The sequence below is a fragment of the Filicampus tigris genome, chromosome 3 (assembly GCF_054856515.1).
Source record: "Filicampus tigris isolate MCC_2025a chromosome 3, RoL_Ftig_1.0, whole genome shotgun sequence".
In the NCBI taxonomy this organism is placed as follows: Eukaryota; Metazoa; Chordata; class Actinopteri; order Syngnathiformes; family Syngnathidae; genus Filicampus; species Filicampus tigris.
The window spans coordinates 31,778,963-31,801,688 of record NC_141219.1 but is presented as its reverse complement, the minus strand read 5'-3'; the positions used below and the strand labels follow the sequence as shown (position 1 = coordinate 31,801,688).

General features: G+C 40.1%; 1 protein-coding gene across 3 annotated transcripts in view; it reads left to right on the top strand.

Moving 5' to 3' along the window:
- The window catches only part of LOC147150654 (EMILIN-1-A-like), a 77,927-nt gene that overhangs the window by 18,335 nt on the left and 36,866 nt on the right, over positions 1 to 22,726 (top strand). For all 3 annotated transcript variants that reach the window (XM_086025777.1, XM_086025779.1, XM_086025778.1), the window contains exons 2-7: positions 11,247 to 11,372; positions 15,134 to 15,333; positions 15,568 to 15,821; positions 20,626 to 20,799; positions 20,866 to 21,864; positions 21,977 to 22,280. In XM_086025777.1, coding sequence (XP_085881903.1) covers positions 11,247 to 11,372; positions 15,134 to 15,333; positions 15,568 to 15,821; positions 20,626 to 20,799; positions 20,866 to 21,864; positions 21,977 to 22,280 — 2,057 coding nt within the window. The remainder of the gene's footprint in view (positions 1 to 11,246; positions 11,373 to 15,133; positions 15,334 to 15,567; positions 15,822 to 20,625; positions 20,800 to 20,865; positions 21,865 to 21,976; positions 22,281 to 22,726) is intronic.

Sequence of the window (22,726 nt, the reverse complement as noted above, 5' to 3'; positions counted from 1 at the left end):
CATGGATATTCTTTAGCAAAACCTGTATCAGTCTGTCACTGTTTTGAGACTAGGCTGGAGGTTCACCTTCCAGCAGGACAATGATCCCAATCATACTACTAAAGCAACACTTGAGCGGCTTAAGGGTAAACATATAAATGTTTTGGACTGCCCTAGTCAATGTCCAGACCGCAATCCAATCGAAAATCTGTGGTCAGACTTAAAGAATGCTGTTCACTAGTGAAAATCATCAAACCTGAAGGAGCTGGAGCAGTTTTCCCTTGAAGAATGGGCAAAAATCCCAGTGGCAAGATGCAGTAAACTCATAGAGACTTCTCAGAAATGAATTGCAGCTGTGATTGCCGCAAAAGGTGGCTCTACAAAGTACTGACATTTGGGGGGGGGGGGGGGGGGGAATACTTATGCACAATAATGTTTTCTGTTATTTGTTGTTTGCTTCACAATAAAAAATATATCACGTTTTCAAAGTTGTGGGCATGTTCTGTAAATTAAATGATGCAAATCCATTTTAATTCCAGGCTGTGAGGCAACAAAACACAAAAAATGTCAAGGGTAGTGAATACTTTTACAAGGCACTGTACATAAATACTGCACATACAAATACATCATATGGTTACATAAACTGCTTAGATTAGATAGACTTTCCTTGCCCTTAAAATGCAGCGTTGTGTTTGTCATATATATTTTCTTTCTAAAGCAAGACAAGGTAAGCCAATAAATTGGTGTTCAGTAGCATGCTTTTAGTAACAGCTGAAAGACGCGCGTGTGTGTGAGTGTTTGTGTGTGTGTTTGAAAAGGGCTGAGGGGCTGTTTGCGTGAGTTGAATCCAATGCTTGTTTTTTCAATTGAAGGAAAGTCAACCCAACCATTTTTTTTTTCCAAGAGTATGTTCTATGCAGGCCCCCTAGTTCAAACAAGGCATTCTGGTTAATATTGTGTTTGTGGAATATGAGTTCAGTTGTAAAATCCATCAATTTTTTACCATCTCAAGGGTCCGCCATTTTATTACTTCTTTCACCTGAAAATGACATCAATGATGCGCAGAGGGCTCAAATAATGACCAATCATGGCTCAGTCTCAGAAAACAGGTAAGCTGTGATTGGTCGTTCCGTGAGCCCTGAGCAACTGTGATGTCATTTTCAGTCAACAGAAGTGACAAAATGGCCGCCCTCGGTGATAACTGAAAACAGGTGGATTAACTCTTATTCCACAAAAGCAATATTTATCAGAATGCCTAGTTTCAACTAGTGGACTTGCATGGAGCATATTCTTAAAAAATAATATGTTTGGGTTGACTTCGCTTGAATAAAGTACTTGCATAAGAAAAGCAATCCTCTTATTCATGTTAAGGGTATTAAAATTCAAGAAAATAATGTGACAGAAAAATCAAGGGATTTTTTTTACAATAAATAAAATATGCGATTAACTACGAGTTAACTATGAAAAAATGCGATTAACTATGATTAAAAATTTGAACCGCTTGAGAGCACTAGTTTTTATACATTTTTGCTATAGGAGATGTTACAGACATTTGTTACAACAAAACTGCCATTGGCACTTTTTAAAATTTGTGTTGACACAAGTCAAAGTGTGAAATATAAATGCTTGCTCTTCCTTGAGTTCTGCAATTGTTTTAAAAAAGGTACCAGTGTTTTTAGATTAATTATCAACCATCGGAATTGAATCGAATTGTAGGCCTCTGAATCAGAAACCAATTGAATCGTGGGCCTCTGAATTGGAAGACAAATAACAATTTTAAGACAAATAACATGCACTTCATTCAGACACGTATAATTTATTTTCTCAAGCCACGCAGAGCCGCAACATAAGAATGAAAGAGCCGCGGGTTGCCGACCCCTGCATTAGGATATAGGGTTGCACGGTATATCGGTACCAGTATAGTACCACAATTAGGAGTGTGACAAAATCTTGATATGGTGATACATCACGATGTTTTGTCTAATGACGCATTATCGATACGCCTTCACCAAGTATCGATATTTTAAATTAATATACGGCCGCTGTAAGACTCCTTTAGTGTTCATTACTTATTGGGCGATTATTTGGCGGTCCACTAGGGGCGCGCCGCAGAGGAGCGGCGGGGGAAGCGGGCGGAAGTAGTCAGGCGAGAGAACATGCTTTAGCAAGCGAAAGACTTAAGTTAAAAGATGTGCCGGCATCATGCAAAAGGTGTGACTGCATTTGGGACTTTACAGGTGTACGGATGGAACTAAAATGGCAAAGGAATTTTCTATATTCAAGAATATCTCACAAAAAATTAAGGTGCACTTGAAACATGCCGTATATGCACAGCCGCAGCACATCACGCAGCACCAGTCGCAAGCCAAAAAGTCACCCAAAGACTGTTAGATTTGCATCCTGGCCAGACCCGCGTGGGTTCTCTACTGCAAACAAAACTCCCTTTTAATTCTCCCGGGACGAAGTCGATCACACACAGCATCTGTGTGTATATTTGCAATGATCTCTGCCCTTATATCGTAGTTGAGAATGGTGGTTTTCGCTACATGATGCGCACTCTAGGGTCACGCTACGAAATATGATGAAATAAAGTCAAAAACGTTTCACTGAGAAACAAATTACAACTTTGGAGGAAGAGAACAGGCTTCAGGTATTGAATGCACTCGAGTTGTAAGAACCAGTGGGTCTACCTGCGATGGATGGACATCAAGGGACACACTGTCTTTTACTGCCACCACCGCGCATTTTATCAGCGATTGGGAACTCAAATCAGACGTGCTTGAAATCCGTGAATTGCATGAAATCCACAGTGATGCGCACATTGCAAAAGTTTGTTGGATTTAACATTGCTTACATTAAAGTTATTCTTTGATTTTCTTTTTTTCCCTTTAAATGCAGCTAGAGGCTATGCAGTAGATTTGCATTTTACAGCATTATTACATAACAATTGTCACTGTTTATAAATACAACAGAATGGGAATGTTCCTGACATGTTGCCCTACAATAGTGTCTAAGTCAGTCACTACCAGACTTTTTCAGACCCACTGTGAAATGACATATAATGTCATTGGGATAGAGTGAGTTAAGACACTCATTTTGTTTGCAGATCTGTTGCAATAATTAAGTGTCGCTGTAAGGAAGACATGTATTTGTTTATGAAAATGTGCACTTGAATTTAATATTGTGTTTCAGTAATGGTACAAAAAAATCGTTTTTTTTCTTTGAAAAACATCAATTTTGAAAAGTTGTTTTGTATATTATCGTGGATTGATTTCCTGACCAATATATCGATAATCGCTGTATCGTCATATCTTGAGATAATCGTTATGGTGAGCCTTGTATCGCAAATCGTATCGTATCGTGAGGTACCTAGAGGTTCCCAGCCCTAACCACAATACTAGAATTTTTAAAACGGTACTATATATCCTGAATTTAACAACAAACGTTACTTTTTTTCATTTTATTGAATGTGATTGAATTGATAAAGGCGGCACGGCACGGTGGTCGACTGGTTAGCACGTCCACCTCACAGTTCGGAGGTCGTGGGTTCGATCACGGCTCCGGCCTCCCTGTGTGGAATTTTCTCCAGGTACTCTGGTTTCCTCCCACATTCCAAAAACATGCATGGTAAGTTGATTGGACTCTCTAAATTGCCCCTAGGTGTGATTGTGAGTGCGGATGTTTGTCTCTGTGTGCCCTGCGATTGGCTGGCAACCAATTCGGGGTGTCCCCCGCCTACTGCTCGAAGACAGCTGGGATAGGCTCCAGCACGACCCTTGTGAGGATAAGTGGTATTGATAATGGATGGATGGATGAATTGATAAATTGGAGCCTGTCTCTTTAAATTAAGCGCGGCGAGGCCAGCGAGTGTGATGTAGTTGCCCACGCGTCTCCGCCTCCTTGCTGCATGCTCACCGGCAGAGAGAGAAAGCGAAGTTGCGCATACAAAGCAGGTGGAAGACAACGAGGAACAGCAGCCGCAGAAAAGCCTGTACCCGTTGATAAAACAGGGACCCAAAGTACGGTGTGAAAGTACTTCGGGTTCAAACCGAATGACAATGGCGAGCCACTGAACACAGAAGCACCGCAGTTCAAGCGGTGCTGTACAAAGTCTGCCTCGCTAAGGGAGGCAACATGTTAAATTTGTCCAAACATTTGAAGGACAACCATGCAAATTTGTTCCACGACTTATGTCAAGAACGACAGGTGATAATGTTGTGTGATGTGACTGATTTTTGTATTTGTTTAGTAATTTATGAAGACCAGTGGTCTTAAAAAAAAGAAGGAAAGTCCATATCTTTCTTGTGGAGAACCTTTTAATAAAATATTGTGAAGAGACACAATGTGATTGCTTTGATTGAAAATCAATTTAGACAGACCAACATATGAAAAAGTAATTCTCACAAATCAACAATTTTATATTACTGTATTGTCTGGCAAAAAAAATAAAAACATCTGTCTAGTAGAAATGTTCCTTCTACTTGCCAGCGTCGGTATGCCAAAAAGACACTTTCAACCCCTGAACATGTACATAAATACAAAAATATTATTTATGTATAGAAAGGTGCGGCTTTTAGAAAGGTGCGGCTTATACTGTAGTCTGGAAAATACGGTAGATTTAGGCCCCGTTTCCATGACGCAGTAAAAATAAAAAAATGAAATAAAAAATAACGGCATGGTGTCCTTTTGGTGGCTCATTTCGACACCAGTGCTATTGTGAGTAAGCATGCAAACTTACAAATCATGGCCTAAAAAGTGGACATTGTTAAAGAGCTTTCAGTAAAATAAGTCATTTGTGAATGGTGCAACACAGTGCTGTTGATGTGTTGCTCAAGAAATTGTCTTGAAAAGGTTTCAGTGTACGTTCACTGTGACCAGTGGATACAATACAATGCAATACAATACAATTTTATTGTATTTATATAGCGCATTTCACAACAGTCACAGCTGTAACAAAGCACTTTACATACAACAACAAAATAGTCATAATACAACAAGTGAAATCAATAAATTAACACAAAACATTACATACAATAGACACCGGAAAACAGCCGAAAATTTGTCTGTCTCAGGTCGGATCAAAAGCCAGTGAATAGAAATGTGTCTGGGGCACTACACCAGAAAAACAGGCTGCTTGGTAATGGCCAAAACCGATTCACCAATACTCAGAAGAATCTCCTTATATACAAAACATGCTTAGTTTTTAAAACATCGCTAGTGCTAATGATAAAGTCAGTGGATCTCATTCAAATCCTAACAGGAAATTAGCATTAACTTCAACCCATACAGTCATCTGCCTTTCATAGAATAAAATGTATTTTGTTTTGAAAAGATTTGCTCGGTTGCTTTGTTTGACAGTATCTTTGCCTCTCATTTATTGCACACATACGCACACAGACAACCCAACACCCCCCCCCCCACACACACACACACCCACACACGCACACCCACACACACACCGACACACAAACGCACGCACACTCACCCGCACACACACTCAGATGATGTCAGACCCTGAGCAGGAAATAAATCATTACTTCAGTGTGCTTCTAATGACATCCTAGTACTCACCCTGCCAAAAGGAGGAGTGTGATTCCACACACAAAGTGACTAAGCTAACAAGACTGCAAATGTATGATTAATTCTTTGAGATTTTTAGACCACCCCGCCCATCCCCCCATAACATCATGGCAAAAGCATTTCTTACATGACCTGATGATATTCCTCAACTTTTCTGTTCGCCTGCCACAGAAGTCAGGAGGATTTGGACATGGAGGGGGAGACTGAAAGTTTTTACTGGCACTAAGCAACTTTGCGGAGGTTGGAAGCAACCCTGTCACACAAAAAAATACAAATATCCTGAATTGCTTCACGGCATACTCACTTCCTCCTTTCGCTATAAGGATGAAGTCGATTCGAACGTCTATGCGCTATTACTGGTGTCATGGCAGAAGCCCCAAAACAAACAAAAAAACAAAAGTATTGTTTAAACAAAAATAGATTAATTACCTCATCACTATTCATCTTTCACAAAGCCTCTGGAAATAGAAATGTAATTCAGTGCAACTTGCAGGCCAGTGAGTGCTCAGGATTTCACAACACTATGCGCTAGCGCGCATAGGAAATGTGGTTAACTTTTGTCTAAACTACTGCCACTGCTACACTACTGCTTTTGTCCACATGGCGCTGTCATAATCAACAAAAACTGACATATGACACAGTGTTGCGATTTCACTGGCCCACGGGTGGATTTTTCGCTTCCCGACCGCGGGACATTAGCTATATATAGAAAAACTTCAAAGAATTCCGGGCCATGTTAGGTGGTTAGAAAGATGAGTTTCCGGAGATTTGAATGATGCCAAACATTATAAGATCCAATCATATCTGCAGGCTCGGCGAGCAATTAAGTCAGCAATCGCAAACACACAAAAAACTCACCATTTCAGCCTCATAAATGTCCAAGACAATGTCATAATCCATCAAAAATGATCCCATTACGTCGACAAGGGTCCAGTAAAAGTATTCCTGTAATGTACAGGCAGTCCTCGTATTACGACGTACGTGACCAACGACGTTTCGACTTTATGACGTCCGTGCCTCTTCCTCTTTTCTTTTGTCCATGCCTTTTTTATGTTAATAAAGTCAGCCAATTTAACACACGACGTGCTGCCAACTGTACTGTTTTATTAAACGTCCCTATATCAACTACAGCATCTCCACAGAACGACAGAACATAGGCAATCGTTCAGCCGCCTTATAAACCAACCACATTCGTGTGCACTTCAACATGTGTTTCATTGCCTCAAAGTTTCTAAAGATGATGAAATTAAAATGTCATTTTTGGCAACTGACTTGAATGCAAAATGAATGCATTAAGACATTTTAATGTAATTTTTAAATGACAACCAAATATTGAATGTCAGAAATAAAAATTAGGGTTTCCCAAATTATAAAGGTCAAGACAAAAAACATAATTTTCTGGGAGCTCGACTTTTTTAAATCCTACAATTCCGTGATTTTTGCACTTTTAACCCCAGCACTGAAATTTTGGTTTGGAAATATTGCATTTACGAGTCATTGATCAAAGAAACGTTTACAGGAAACAACTGTTTTCAGAAATAACACTAGATACTTGCTACTTGCATGTGAGGAAATTTAAAGTCACATTCCTGTTAGCTGTTTTGGAATACACCCACTCAACTCACTTTAAACACACACAGCCTAATTTACTGAAGGTTTATGTTTGTTAGGATTGCTCCTGCCAAATGTGCAAAATTACTGCTCAGTTCTTTTTGTGCATTCTGGGAGGAACATTTGCAAAGAGACAAATGTAGTATTTACTATCTGATTTGGCAGCCTACATTGAATTGTGAGGCTTGATTTTACATCTTCTAATGCTGCATCTGAAAGGCAGGTGTAGAACTGAATCTGTGTATGTAACCATGACTGGTGTTGTTTTGGGATTCGCACAGTCAAAATGATTGGGATAACAGTTCATTTCCCTTCGTTTAAATATTTTTGAAAAGGCAGAAACAAAAATGATCACAACATCCGTTGACATTCAATGAGGCAATTTTGGAGCTTCTGAATGATGCCAGTCACAAGAAGCAGTCATGCCATTTCATTTATGCCAAAACTCCTTTCAATTCTGCTTGTCCTCGCGTCATGGTCTCGGTGCAGTTTTTCAGGTCTGCTGTTACTAATTTTAAACACAGCAATTGCAGGATGGGTAGATGCATCCAATTGCCACACACTCTGATTTAGTTGATTCATACAAAACATGTTTTTTTTTTATTCGTTGATTTGCCCAAAATTATCGGCGATAAATTTATTTTCTGTTTCATTCTGTCTCTTACTTTGCCTCTTCCCCAGCAATTTAATTCCATCACTTAAAATTGATTTTATGGCTACTTGAAGCTCAAAAAAATTTGAACTACTTAAATGGTCTCCATTACTTTTACACATTTGCCAACAGTACACAATCTGCTAGAAAAGTAAGAGGACGCGCAATTTAGTATCTGCTGTTTGGGATCTTAATCGCAATACAGGAGGTCCTCAAATTATGTGGTACTCAACCTATGCTGCTTCGAATTTATGACGCCAGAGTCTCGTCCTCCATTTTGTCTCCAGCCCCATAGTGTGTGTGTAAAAAAGAAAGCAAGAAAGCCATTACAATGGAAACAAAGATGGATATCACCAAAAGGTCAGAGAAAGGCGAAACGCCAACGAATATCGGATATTTATTTAGAGATTTAGGGAGTATTAAAAGGTTCATTCACACGTAGGCGGAAATTCAGGTTTCGTCGCCAGCGTAGGAACGAAACTTGCTCGTAACCCAAGGACCTCCTGTAGTAGTACAAATGTAGATCACACGAAATACATCCTTCAACTATGAGTTGAACATGCAATTTAGTGCCCGCTATTTGTGATCAAGCCCACAGTGTCATGCTTTGTATGGTCTGAACCAATGTGGTTGACATATTCATCAGTCAACAATGATGACATTAGCAAATAATACTATCACCATCTAGGGTGAGAAGTTCGGCCATCCTGGAGGGACTCAGAGTCGAGCCGCTGCTCCTCCGCGTCGAGAGGAGCCAGTTGAGGTGGCTCGGGCATCTGATTAGGATGCCTCCTGGACGCCTCCCTGGTGAGGTGTTCCGGGCATGTCCCACCGGCAGGAGACCCCGAGGACGACCCAGAACACGCTGGAGAGACTATGTCTCCCGGCTTGCCTGGGAACGCCTTGGGATCCTTCCGGAAGAGCTGGAGGATGTTGCTGGGGAGAGGGAAGTCTGGGCTTCCCTGCTGAAGCTGCTGCCTCCGCGACCCGACTTCGGATAAGCGGGAGATAATGGATGGATGGATGGACTATCACCATGTGCTCAGCATTTCTTGGGAATTAACGCACAATTGGACTCTGTCATGACAATTCTGATTTAGATAGTTACTGCATTTACAGAAAGATTTTGAACTGTAAATATAACATGGCAGCAACTATATTGATTATAACTGAACAAAACCAAGAGAAAATAACCAGTATTTATATTAATTTCTCCTGTGTTTGAAGTCACTTTAATCATCTTTGCTGTGAAACACATGAAGTTAGGTCACTGATAGTGTAGTGGTACACACGCCTGAGTTGTGTGCGGGCAGCGTGGGATCGATTCCCGCTCAGTGATGGTGTCTGTGTGTACCCTGCGACTGGCTGGCGACCAGTTCGGGGTGTAGTCTGCCTTCGCCCGTTGACGGCTGGGATAGGCTCCAGCACCTCCCCGCGACCCTGTATAGGATAAGCGGTTTGGAAGATGATGATGATGACTCATGAAGTTGTCATCTTCTATGTTGAAAAATGTGATATTTACTGCATTTACAGAATGATTTAGAATTGTAAATGTGCAGTACATGTACCTGAACAGATTCTTTCCTAACAGTGCCTTTTAACACGGCAGCAACTTTGAAGATTAAAACAGAACAGAACCAAGAGAAAATAACCAGTAATTATCTGCATTTCACTTCTCGCTGCCACCTCCAACGTCTCACCATAGATTCATTGTGTGCAGTTAAGCTTGCATGCTGCAGCACAGTTTCCTTCCTGGATAGCAAGATCGATCGCCTTCAACTTAAAACTTGCATCATGCAAACTTCTTCGTGTGGGGTCTGTTGGATTTCGACCCACATTTAATAACTGAACACACTCCAGTTTGTCAGTTAAAGTCCACCTTTTATTGCTCTACTTCCGCATACCACCTAATGCATAACCTAGTGCATAGCGCCCTCACCTGTTGAACACTTCCACCTGCAGTCACATCCTGTTAATGGTGTCATAAATACATAACAGGTTTCATGATGAAGGGGCAAAGGATTTGAAAATAAGTAACAGTTTGTAATTTGTTGTCCGTGTTCTATTTGCTAAAGAAAAAGTCGCAAATTCTTCTTTGCATTGATTTTTTGTTGTCCGTGCTCAATCTGCTAAAGAAAGAGTTGCGTATTCTTCTTTGCATTGATTTTTTTCTTAATCTTAATTCTAATTCCAGTTAGAGCGCCCCTAGCAATGGAAGAAAAAGCCACAGTATAGCCACACCTTTATTATAAGCCGCAAGGTTCAAAACCTATAGGAAAAAAAGTAGCGGCTTATAGTCCGGAAAATATGGTACATGTCCCCTTTGAATTAAAGAGATTGGCTGATGTTGGCTCTTTTTCCAGCTTTGATAATGACTAGAAAGTGACACCTAACAAGTCATCATATTGTAGAATATATTCTTGTCTTTCTTGAAATGCCTTTAATAAACTGATTGCTGAGCACTGATAGACACGTCAGTGGTCTCACATGCAGCTAGGCCTACACATGGTTCCTCATATGCGACTTCATTTTGCTGGTATAGCATCCTCAGTGAACAAATGAGACAGAATCCCTGTTTGGTTGATCATCCTTGGCTTTGCAATTGCTTATTTTCTGTAGTATCAGTTCAGACTTAAGGTGTTGTCTGTTCAGAAATGTGCTTTAACTTATAGTAGCACATTGCCACTTTTATTGACTAGGTCTCCGTAAAAATGTGATGTGGGCATGTTTGACATGTTTTGGAAGAATGAATTTGAAGACTTCTATACCATATTCAAAGCTGTGTTGTTGTACAGATGACTACTATTGAATTTTAAATCTTAATTTGTTCATAATAAAAGTAAAAAAAACAAAAAAAGAGCATAGTTGTAAACTTGAAAAGCCACAATTTGAGATGCCTGTCCTGTAAAGCAGGAATGCAAATGTGGGTGCCAATTGACAATAATGGAGAAGAAGCCTTCTTCCATTGATCAGTTCTCAATAATAACTTTTTTTTCTGGATTGACAAAACACTCTTGAAATAGAATCTCTTCTTTCATGGATTTTGACAACGTATTATCGAAATTAGTGAGGTATTTGGTTTGCTAATAACAAACAAGCATACATGCATAGACAAAATATAAGCTCTGCTTTACACATTGCTTTTGCACAGTTGGTCATTGAAAAAGAAAGAATAAATTTAAAAAACGATTATTTTTCGCACACAACTGCCGATATATTAAAAAAAAAAATTCTGCATTGATAAAGCACTTAAAGAGCACCAAAATATAGTGAATTTTTATTCTTGGATGAATGCTGATGTCACCACGTGACTGGGATAGGTCACACTGTCCATATTTGGAATTGGAACATTTATTTATTGTAAGACTGTTACATTGACAATAGACAGCACCATGAGAGCTCAAAATATGTGTGTGTTCCCCAGGAATTGGTGTGCATACGTGGCAACAAAGACAATAAGTTGTGTTGTCGAAGATGGAGTGGAGACATACGTGAAACCAGACTACCATCCTTGTGCCTGGGGCAGCGGTCAGTGCAGCCATGTGGTCGTGTGAGTACTGCACACACACACACAAACATACTCATCAGCCCGACATACACTAATGCACCCCTAATCTAAACATTGTTTTGTTCCCCCTTCTGTTAACTCACATTGGGTGTTTAAAAAAAATACTTTGTAAATAGAACGCTGTGCTCAAAATGAGCTTGGTAAAAATCTGACACAGACTGCTCAATTACTTTAACATCTGCGCTTGTCGAATGCCTGTTTTCTGTTTTAATTCTCTGCTTTTTGTGAGTTGTCTCTTCAGCCTCACAATCTGATGCAATCAAGGGTCACTCTATTTTGAAATGCCTGATTGACTGAGAGCTCGTTTCAAACATAGTTGTGGTTGACTGCAGCATCTCTTCTCTAGGGACAGAATAAAAATAAGAAACCAGAGTGCCACATGTTGAGGTAGGTCATAGTCATGTCTGTCACTGAAGGAGAAGGACAACGTTCCTGAAGGAAAAAATGAAAAGTGGGACATACAAAGTTAAACATGCTGTAAATTTGAATGCAATTATTTCCAACAAATGTTTCTCGTCATTGTGTTGGGATAACAGAGGTCAGTCACAAGTAGGGTTGGGCACCGGGAATCTGGAACTGAGTGGAACCAGGACTAGCACTTTGGTTCTCCCGGAATCGTTAAAGTTTTAAAATGTCTGTGCCACATTTCGATCCCTAATCCGTTGCACGGAGGAAGCCGCCCAAAATAGTGTGCACCTGGTGCAGATCAATCGATAGTCACCAAACGCAGTCTCTTCTGTTTGGCTTGCATCACGATCATTCTACAAATGTGAATGAAGTGCAGCCATTTATTGATTGCACACCTGTGTTTAACCCCGCCCCGGTTAATGGGTACAAGACAATGCATCAAATAGACAACAATTCTGTTCTATTTTCTATATATACATGCATACAAACATTTAAATGCCAAATAGAAAAATCAAAAATGTATTCATCCTCATTTTATTTACAGGTTTAGTAAAAATACATGCCACCATTCTATCTGTAGGACAGTAATGAATTATTATTTTACCATCGTCAAGAACAGATCGGACAAAATGATATTTAATGTCGCCGTGCTTGCACCGCTGATGATCAACTGGATTCTTTGAGAGGGTAATAGCACCTTGGTTGTCTTCAAAAATAGTGACAGGTACATACCCTGATCCTTTGTCCATTTCAGAGAGTAAATGTACAAGATAAAGACTTTCATGTGCGGTAACTGACAAAGCCATTATATTCAGCTTCACACATGGATAAAGCTACTGTGGGCTGTTTCTTAGACTTCCAAGAAATAATAGCTCCACTCTCAGACAAACTAAAGCAGTAGCCAGTCATACTACGCCTGTCATTCTGATCAGCTGCCCAGTCTTCATCACAAAAGGCTACAAGTTTTAGATTGACATGTTTCCTGTAGCACAATTCCTGGTCCACAGTGCCTTATAAATATTTCAACACGTTTAGCTGTCACCCAATGTTGTTGTTTTGGTTCAAAAAGATAGTGAGATAATTTACTCACAATAAAACTCAGATCTGGTCGTGTCGATGTCATTACATAAATTAAACTGCCAATTAATTCACAATATTTCATCACACACATTACACTTATACATGACATTATGAAGAGTGCTTGAATAAAAGAGTCTGTCTTGTGTGTTATAATATCAAAAGACATACCATTTTTATGGATGAGTCGATTCTGTTTCTCTTTGAAAATAACTGTTACGCTGTCAAAGCGCTGTCGCCGCTTTAACCAAAAAACTATCCTGGAAGAATGATGGGACGTAAAGCAGGATGATGTCGACAATGCAGTCTTTGCTGTTTCTTATGCGCACGTTGGCGGTGCCTTTCTTCTGCAATCCCGCTGGCCCGCTCTCCATCAGCCAACTTCAGAATATGGTTCTGGGGTTTAAAGCTTGGGTCAAATTCTTCAAATCTTGCGATGTCCGTGATGATATGCTTTGTCGCTCCCGAGCCGACAATGAGGCCCTTCACCTTCATCATGCTGACGGGCTCGTCCAGCTGCACCTTGAATGTGAACATATGGTCCTCTTCGTCCAATGCTTGCTTCACTTTGTCCCACTTTCTCTGACGACAATTTGCGTCCTTATGTGTGGCGCTTTTGCAGAGGCGACACCACTGTCTTTGCTCTTTGCACTCACCAGCTGACACGCACTCCACGGCTGTGTGCCTCTTTTGGCCACAAGTGAAATAGGTGATTGTCTCTTCCTTTCACCTTCATCACACTGTCTTCTGCCGAGGCACCAAACTTCTCTTTGCTCTAATAGCTCCACAGTTTTGTTTTAAATTCGTCGCTCTGTGTATTTACAGAGAATAGCTTGAATGTGCCAGGCAGGCCCTTTAAAAATCATTGCGGTCAGCAAACCATCACTCAACGTCTCTTCTACGTTACGCAGCACTGTGATGACAGACTCTGCACGGATAATGTAGTCTGTGACACTCTCGTTCATACCTTTTTGGAGAGATGTCAGATTCGTATACAAACTGATTATAAGCGGCTTTCCTTTACCTGCGTAATGGTCGCGCAGGATCTGCAGCGCTTTTCTGCCATCCTCGGTGGCTTCTCTCACAAGAAGAGACACATTTTTGTCGTCCAAAAGCTGAATTAGAACTGCGTACGCTTCTTCGTTCTTACTGGCGTCTTCTTCAACATCTTCAGCGTCTGCAGATGGGGCTTCATTCAGAATAGTATTTTTGAGGTCTAGCAGACGTAAATGTGCCAGGAACTTTCCCACAGTTCATAATTCTTTTCATCTCACTTTACATAATTTCCTAGAGGTGCATTTCCTTTAAAATTAGAACAATTTGGAAACCTACCAATCTACAGGATACATACACTTCTTTGAGGGTAGAAATATGGATGTGATGTTGTGTCCCTTCTCCCTAGTATCTTCAATTCCAAATGTACTAGCTACAGATTTTGTTATTATTCCTGAGGTGCTCTCCGACTGGCAGCAATCTACTGTAGCATTATTAACTGCCGGATTTTCTGGACTATCAGCTATACCTTTATATAAGCCGCGCCCACTCTATTAAAAAAAAAAAATTGATATTTACTGCATTTACAGAATGATTTTGAAGTGTAACTGTATGTACCTGAACATATTCTATCCTAACAGTGCCTTTTAACACGGCAGCAACTTTGCTGATTAAAACGGAACAGAACCAAGAGAAAATTAAGTACTTATCTGTCACTCCAATTTGTCAGTTAACCACCTTTTATTGCTCTACTTCCGCATACCACCTAATGCATAACCTAGTGCATAGCGCTCTCGCCTGTGGAAGTCCTCCAACTGCAGTCACATCGTGTTAAGGGCATTGTATTGCATTGTATTGTATTGTGATTCTGGTTAGAGCACCCATAGCAGTGGAAGAAAAATCCACAGAATAGCCGCACCTTTATATAAACCCCATTGTTCAAAACCTAGGAAAAAAGTAGCAGCTTATAGTCCGAAAATATGGTACTTGCATTGTATTGTTTGCATTGGTCAACTGGAACCACGCAGTCATAGGGGGACCACACTGCACAGAAAAGTGCCAAAGTCAGGTTTAGATAGTTTCAAGGTAGAAATTAAGCGGGGACCTTCTTATTATGAGGCAGCAGTGCTGCTAAGTAAAACATTCCACGACTAAGTAAAACATAGTAAAACTAAATGTAAAATTCAAAATTCAACTAGTGAAAACACTGATTAGTCTGCATGGTGATATCCACTTTTTCAGTTTTCTGATGTATGTCTTTACAGCTATCGTACCTACATGAGGCCCATGTACAAAGTATCTTATAAAATGGTGACACAGATGGAGTGGAAGTGTTGCCAGGGTTACAGTGGCGACAACTGTAGCAACGGTCCAGTTGGTGGGACAGGAAGCTCCAACAGGCCTCAGCTCCAGCCAGGACAAGGAGGCATCAAGAGTGGCTTTGGACAGAATGGTGGACACAGTGGTAAATCCATTCTAATGTGTATTACCATAATGGGGCAACCACATGACAGGAACCAGATTTGATAAGACACATGAGAAAACCATGTTTGAAAAACAGCTATTAAATCATTACAGTAAAACTCGCTAAACACATAATGTTAGTTGTCTTTAGTGTCTTGTTGGATCCTGTTTATTTGGCCTTCCTCAGATGCCTTGTGAATACAAACACTTAAGTTGCTGTTTGTTTCTTCTCCAGGAAGGGCCGATAATGAAAAGGTGAGGCAGCTGGAGGAAAAGATTCACACCCTGACTAAGACTATTGAGGACTTGCAATCTACCATCACCTCAATGAACGAGCACTTTCAAGGAGGGAACGACAAACCTGATCTTAATGGCAGCGGTGGTATATCCTTCGGGGCAAGAAACCCTGCTGATGCAGCTCAACCAGAGATTAAGGAGACAATCCACAGCATTCAGACTAAACTGGATCAACTTGATAATCGCACACAGGTGACATCAGTTTTCACAATATTACTCCTACTACTGCTGTTATAAATACCAGTGTCACCCAAACTACTTTGTGATGGACCACAGTACAGTTGGCATGGTAAATCTTGGTCATTTTTTCACTTTATCCCGCAAAGTGTGGAGTGACAAGCAACAATGGAGAGCACATTGTTATAATGTGCACATCCTACATTCCTGACATATTTTACTTAACCAGTTCATTGATTAATGAAAATAACAGAGGTGGGCATTTTACTTCACGTCACGCATCAGCGGCCAGGGTACCCATACGTCGTTCAGCAGTCATTTTTTGTGATGAACTGAATTGTAATCGTCAGTCCATCAGTTAAATCCATCAATTACCATATGTTATGGACTATAAGCCGCACCTTTATATAATCCGCACCCACTCTATTTAAAAATATATATGAAAAAACAACATATATAAGCTGCACCTATGTTGATTAGATATTTACTGCATTTACAGAATGATTTGAAGAGAACTGTAAATGTACATGTATATAACTGAACAGATTATTTCCTAACAGTGCCTTTTAACACGGCAGCAACTTTGCTTATTAAAACTGAACAGAACCAAGATAAAATAAAGTACAGGAAGTCCTCGAATTACGACGTAACTGACCTACGACGTTTTGACTTTACGAGGCCCGTGCCTCTTCCACCATTTTGTCCCCAGAACCAGGATGACTACGTTTACCTGCAGTCAATTTGAAAAATCTAAATATAAGCACTATTTCTCTCGTAATTATAAAGAATTGAATGTAAAATTATTCATATTTAAATCATCACTTGTGAAATATCTGTTGTAACAGGGCTGCTCGATTATGAAAAACATATTAATCACGATTAATTTGGTAATAATTCAAAATCAGGATTATTCAAAAGATTATTTTTTTGCTACAAAACAAGAACAGGTTTAATAAACATGTAAAAAATATTAAGACAAAATTCTTTGAAACACTATACCGTATTTTCCGGACTATAAGTCGCTCCGGAGTACAAGTCGTACCAGTCATAAAATGCATAATAAAGGGGAAAAAACATATATAAGTCGCACTGGAGTATAAGTCGCATTTTGGGAGGAAATTGTGCGCTTAGTACACATCATTTCCATCGAGCTATGATGCTACAGCTAAGAAAGTTACGGTAAGATAACTAAACTCACCAAAACGATTGTAGATCGCTTAAATAAGTCTTTTATTCATCCCCGACCATGTAGAATGTTTCCAAGTCTCCAAAAGTATGCATGTATTCGGTCATAATTATGTCTTCCTCTCCTTTCTGCTGAGTGTGCTCCTCCTTATGTGTGTGGCTGCATGATGCAATACCCCAGCCAGAGGCAGGCAACTGCCTGTTTATGGTTCGTTCTTATTCAACCATCGTCTGTAAGTAACTTAGACAATTGTGTGTACCGGTAATGACCATGCAACATTTATATAGGAGCTGAATTGTGGCTGATTGTACTATGTTGTTGACTGAACATACTAATCGCTATCGCTAATGCTAATCACGGTTGCTAATTTTTAGCATGTCTGCCTGTTTGTGGTTTATTCTTGTTCAACCATCGTCTGAAACTAACTTAGACAATTGTGTGTAATGACATTTATATACGAGCTGAATTGTGGATAATTGTAGGTTGTTGATTCAACATACTAATCGCTATCGCTAATGCTAATTGCGATCGATAATCGTTAGCATAGGCTCATCTTGTTCATGTCTATGAAAATACATGTGTATGTAATGCATAGATTGATAGTATTTTCTGTTTCTTGTGCAGTTTTACAATATAAACAGGCAACTTCGCTGCACACCTGGAGTCAGTGGAGTTTGTTTGAGAATGTTTAGCTGTTTGGATGAACTGGCTTCCTCGACTTGCAAGGCCTGTTAGTTTAACAAAACATTAGACTTTAACCGTTTGAATTATTCATGCATTTTAATAGCTTTTAGGATGTATCTTATGTTCCTTTATGTTGGTTACAATAACATGTGAAATGATATAGAAGTAATTGTCATGGCTTGTTAGTGCTGACTTGTATTTATGATGTTTTGTCTCCCTCTGCAGGCGCTTTAGCCCTAAAGCGCCTGCAGAGGGAGGCAAAACATAAGTCAGCACTAACAATCCATGACAGTAATGTGTTAATAATTTCACACATAAGTTGTTCCAGAGTATAAGTTGCACCCCCGGCCAAACTATGAAAAAAGTGAAAATACGGTAATAATTTAAGTTCGTTTTGGACCTAAGAATATTTATTAGATTATTTTTAAAAATGTAAAAAGTGCAAATTTATCAATTAAAGTATGGTTTCTTTGTATAAACAAACTGAGCATTGGAGTTGCTATTCATTTATAAATTGCCAAAGTAGTTCACTGCTTGGAGTAAAATGCCAATTTTGACAGAATAACAGATATGCTATTCATCCATACATTTAGACCTTTGTCTGGAGCCTTTTTTGTTTTGTTTTTAAAGTAATAAAGTAATTTGCTTCTGATAAATTATAAATTTAATATGCTGATTGGGCCAAACTAATTTAAATGTTGACTGTTACATACTAGTAATCTATACAATTACAGTACAGTAAGCCATATATAAACTGTATCACAGTATAATGACCAAAAATATGTTTGCAAATTGCATTTGAAGCAATTTGAAACAAAAATAAACACAAAAATTTTGACTTCATATTATAGACTACACAAGAAATGTAACTTAAGTCACAATAATAATGTTTAACATGGTTTCTATTTTTGTGCTGGTAAAAGTAGTGTATATTTGCATAAGATATGTTATTTAAAATAAATCCCTCATGCCGATTGCGAAGTGGAGTCTGTGCCCTACACATTTGGAAGGCTTGTCCGGGCAATAGATTCTGTTATCTTTTTGTTTCTCTCTGATGTTGATGGGTGGAGGTTGCTGCGTACAGTGTTTCAACGTTGCGCACGAAGCCAAATCCGACTCTGTGTTTTCTTGCTTTGGTGTATTATAACATCATCGTAAACCAAACGATGGTTGAATAGATTTGTCGTGTTGCCGGTGGGTGCAGAGACAACTTGCACTTTATACGTCTTTGCTCACCGTCTTCCACGGCGAACCCAAAATGTAAGCAAATAAGCGATTTTGACTTGCTTTGCTTGTTTAGAAGTCGTTCCTGTGGAAGTTCGTGTGCCATTTTTAGGTCTGTTACTCTGTTAAAACTCTGTTGAGTAGGAGCGTGTGCAGTGTGACTTGTCGGGTGCGGGGTACGGGCTGGATGGCTGGCTAGCTCACTATCTAGCTAGCTTGGAGAGGGTGGCGCAGTGGAGTAACTCGTGAGCGCATGCCTCAAAAGTCAAAATTAGTATTAATAATGTTTTTTTTACGATTATGCCAATTTTGCAATCGTGGAGTGTAATAATCGAAAATGTAATTGAATTTCGATTAATTGCACAGCCCTATGTTGTAACATATATACACACAGAATACGTGTGTTGAATAAACAGCCGATTTCCATAGCTCTTCGTGCTGGTGAGATTGCGACATGGGCTAGATATTAACATGCATGTGCATTTGGATAAGGCTCTTCTGTTTCCCTCCTGTGTGCGGCTCTCAAATATGCGCACTGCATTCAAAGAATGATACCAGTATCAATAACCAGCATCGGCGCTTCATTTGTTCGTACTCGCCGATGCCGATACCAGCATTTTAATGTGGTATCGGGATACTTGCCGATACCAGTATCGGTATCGGAACAACACTACTGTCAACTGTCAATGAAACACTTTATATTCATGTCACTCACCACAGGAATGAAGCAGCCGGTTTCCTCCTCACTCCAAAAGTGTGCTTTTGTACTTCTGCTTGTGTATTTGCAATGGGTTGCACGCCAAACAGCGCACCTCCGCATACAAGCACTTCCTATACTACAAAGACCAGAATTCCTTGCTGTTGAGCATGCGCAGAGTGCCTCGATCCTGTCTGTTTGTGCGCCGGCAGTATCTTTGCCTTTCTCACCCTCCTCTCCTTCTTCTCCATCCACCTCTCAACAGTAAAGCTAATACAGCATCGCATGCTTTTTATTTTAATGTATTTTCGTTTTTTATACTAAGTATTTTGATTTAAATTTCTACTTTAACAGTGAAATCCCACATACACGTAAATTCAGGTTACATCGCCAGTGTAGGAACGGAAGTCGTTTGTAAATTAAGGACTTTCTGTACTTATCTTAATTTCACTGCCCGCTGCCACTCCAGTTTGTCAGTTAACTTCAGCATACCACCCAAAAATCCACAGAATAGCCGCACCTTTATATAAACCGCATGGTTCAAAACCTAGGTAAAAGGTAGCATCTTATAGTCCGGAAAATACAGTAGTCCGTTGGTCTGTCAGTCGGTCCTCCAAAAAAACATCAGTGATGATCCGCAAGTGATGGACTAACGGTCCATCAGAGATGGACTGACAAACGTGGTTAGTGACGATTACACTGATGGATTATTATGAAAACCCACTTCCGTTATCCGTCAGTCTGTCATCTTTAAAAGCTGTCCCGTCATTCATCAATCGTCAGCAAAATGGGCATCCGTCAGTAACGGACCGGTCCGTCAGTCTGACGGAATGCCCACCTCTGGAAAATACCACCCACACACCACCCATTTATGATCAACAGAATGACTTTAAGTTGCTCATTTGCAGTAGTTCTGTTAGTACATTGGTTTCACAGCCAACTTTGTAAGGATTTGTCTTTGCTTTAGAAGCCATTATTGCTGTCAAAAAAATGAAAATATAATTCAGATTGTTGTTCTTTTGTATTAGGCTCATGATAAAACCCTTGTGAGCATCAACAATCATTTAGTAAATGGAAAAGGAAATGATATGGAAGGAGGTCTGAGTAGAGGAAGTCTGAGTGGAAAAAGTCTTAACTCACTGAAGGAGGAGATCCTTGAAGAGCTTGAGAGAAGGGTTTCACTATCATGTTCCTCCTGTCAGGTATTAGTATTACTTCACTACACCGCTTGTCACAGAATTATGCATTAACTTTTGTATGTTTTTTAGGCTGGTGTGAAGGATCTGCACAAGCAGCAGCAGGAAGACCAGGAAAGAATTCGTTCCCTTGAGAAGCAGCTTAATGCAATAGATGTTCGTTATCGACAAGGAATTGATGGATTGCGGCGAGATGTAGCGAGCTCAAAGAGATGCTGTGACACAATCAATGACCTCCGAAACCGTGTCACAGATACTGAGCGCAAGATCAATTCAGCTGCAGAAAGCTTTGATGTCCTGCACAACCGCCTGAACAACGAGCTGAAGGGAGGAAATGGCAGCAGTAATAAGGAGGGAGGCTTCAGAGGAGGCGAGATTGGTACTGAAGGTGAAAGAAGTAGTGGTGATGTAGTGGTAACTGAGGAGAAACTTAATAATCGACTGAAGGATTTGGAACGACGGGTCAATGGGACTATGGAGCAAACCGAACAAAGCTGTGCATATTTGGAAAACGATTTAAAGGACTATTTCCACAGAGAACTCGGTGACCTTCGGACTGTGTTCCTGGACCGCTTTGATGATCAGGCCTTCAGGATTACAGATGTGGAGCTGGATGTGGGGCTTGTGAAGCAAAGGGTGAATGAACATGACAAGACACTATCAAACCTAGAAAACAGAACCTCCCTCGTGAACAGGAAGCTGCAGGAGTGTGGCTGTACAGGCATGACAGCAGGAGGGGAAATAGGAGGAGGGGGAAGTACAATCAATGGTGGAGGCTGCGGTGACACTGCTGGTGATGACAGTGTGACTGGTGGGGCTAGAGGTGGCACTAGTGGTGGCAGAGCTGGCACTGGTGGAAGCCAAGGTAGCATTGGTGGAAGCAGTGGTTGTACTGGTGTAGATGAAGCAATAAGCGGGACTGTGGGAGGAGGGGTATTACCAGAAATAGAAAAAGATAATTCAACAAGGAAATCACTGGAGTGGAGAGTGATTGCCAATGAGGATCAAATTAGACATTTTAACACCAAACTAAAAGACCTGTATGTGTCTGGAGACTCTCTTAATGATAAGGTAAATACAAGTCTACATTAAAAAAAAAAAAAAAAAAAATTAAAATTAAGGAAACACAGATGTTGTGGTGATTGCTTTCACAAATATTAACGTGTAAATGTTCACATCTTAGGTTGTGGGCCTGAGTCATGACATCCGTAAGATCAAGGCTTTGACTGGTGACCATGGTGAACACTTTAACCGCATTGTGACAGAGGTGGAGTTGCTTGGGCAGGGCTGTGAATTCTGTGGGACATTCGATGATGAGTTGCGGAAGCTGCGGAATCATTCCAGGGATGCTCTGGGCCGCCTGAGGAACCACATCAACCGACTTCAACTGAGTGTGGACTCTGGGGGTGCTTGCAACCAGATGTGCTCTCACTTACAGGGTGAAGTTCATCTCCTGCGAGAGGATGTCACACGTTGCACCAATAAATGTAAGGCGTAATGTAATGTCTAAATGTGTTGAGAAAAAATGTCTATATACTTCTTCTGTGATGGAATCGAGTAATTACACAGTTACAAGGTAATGAAGTAGAAATACAGTAAACCACCCTCCATCGCGGGTTCTGAGTTTGCAGTCCTGCTATTCCATGGATTTTTTTTGTCCAGTAATAAATCAAAGAAGAAGGGAAAGTTTTGAAGCTCAGCCTCCTCCTTGCTGATTAGAAAAAGATTTTTGAATTCCTCAATTCTCTTCGGTCCAGGGTTTTTACGCCTTCAGAATACAAGGGCGGTAGATTCATATTAAAATGTATATCTTTGTTCATGATTATTGATGTACATTGTAAGATGATAAATCAGTTTGGGAAAAAAATATATATATATTTTTTTTACTTGCATGATGATGGGATTGGATAATGTTGGATGGTTCTTGCCCTGT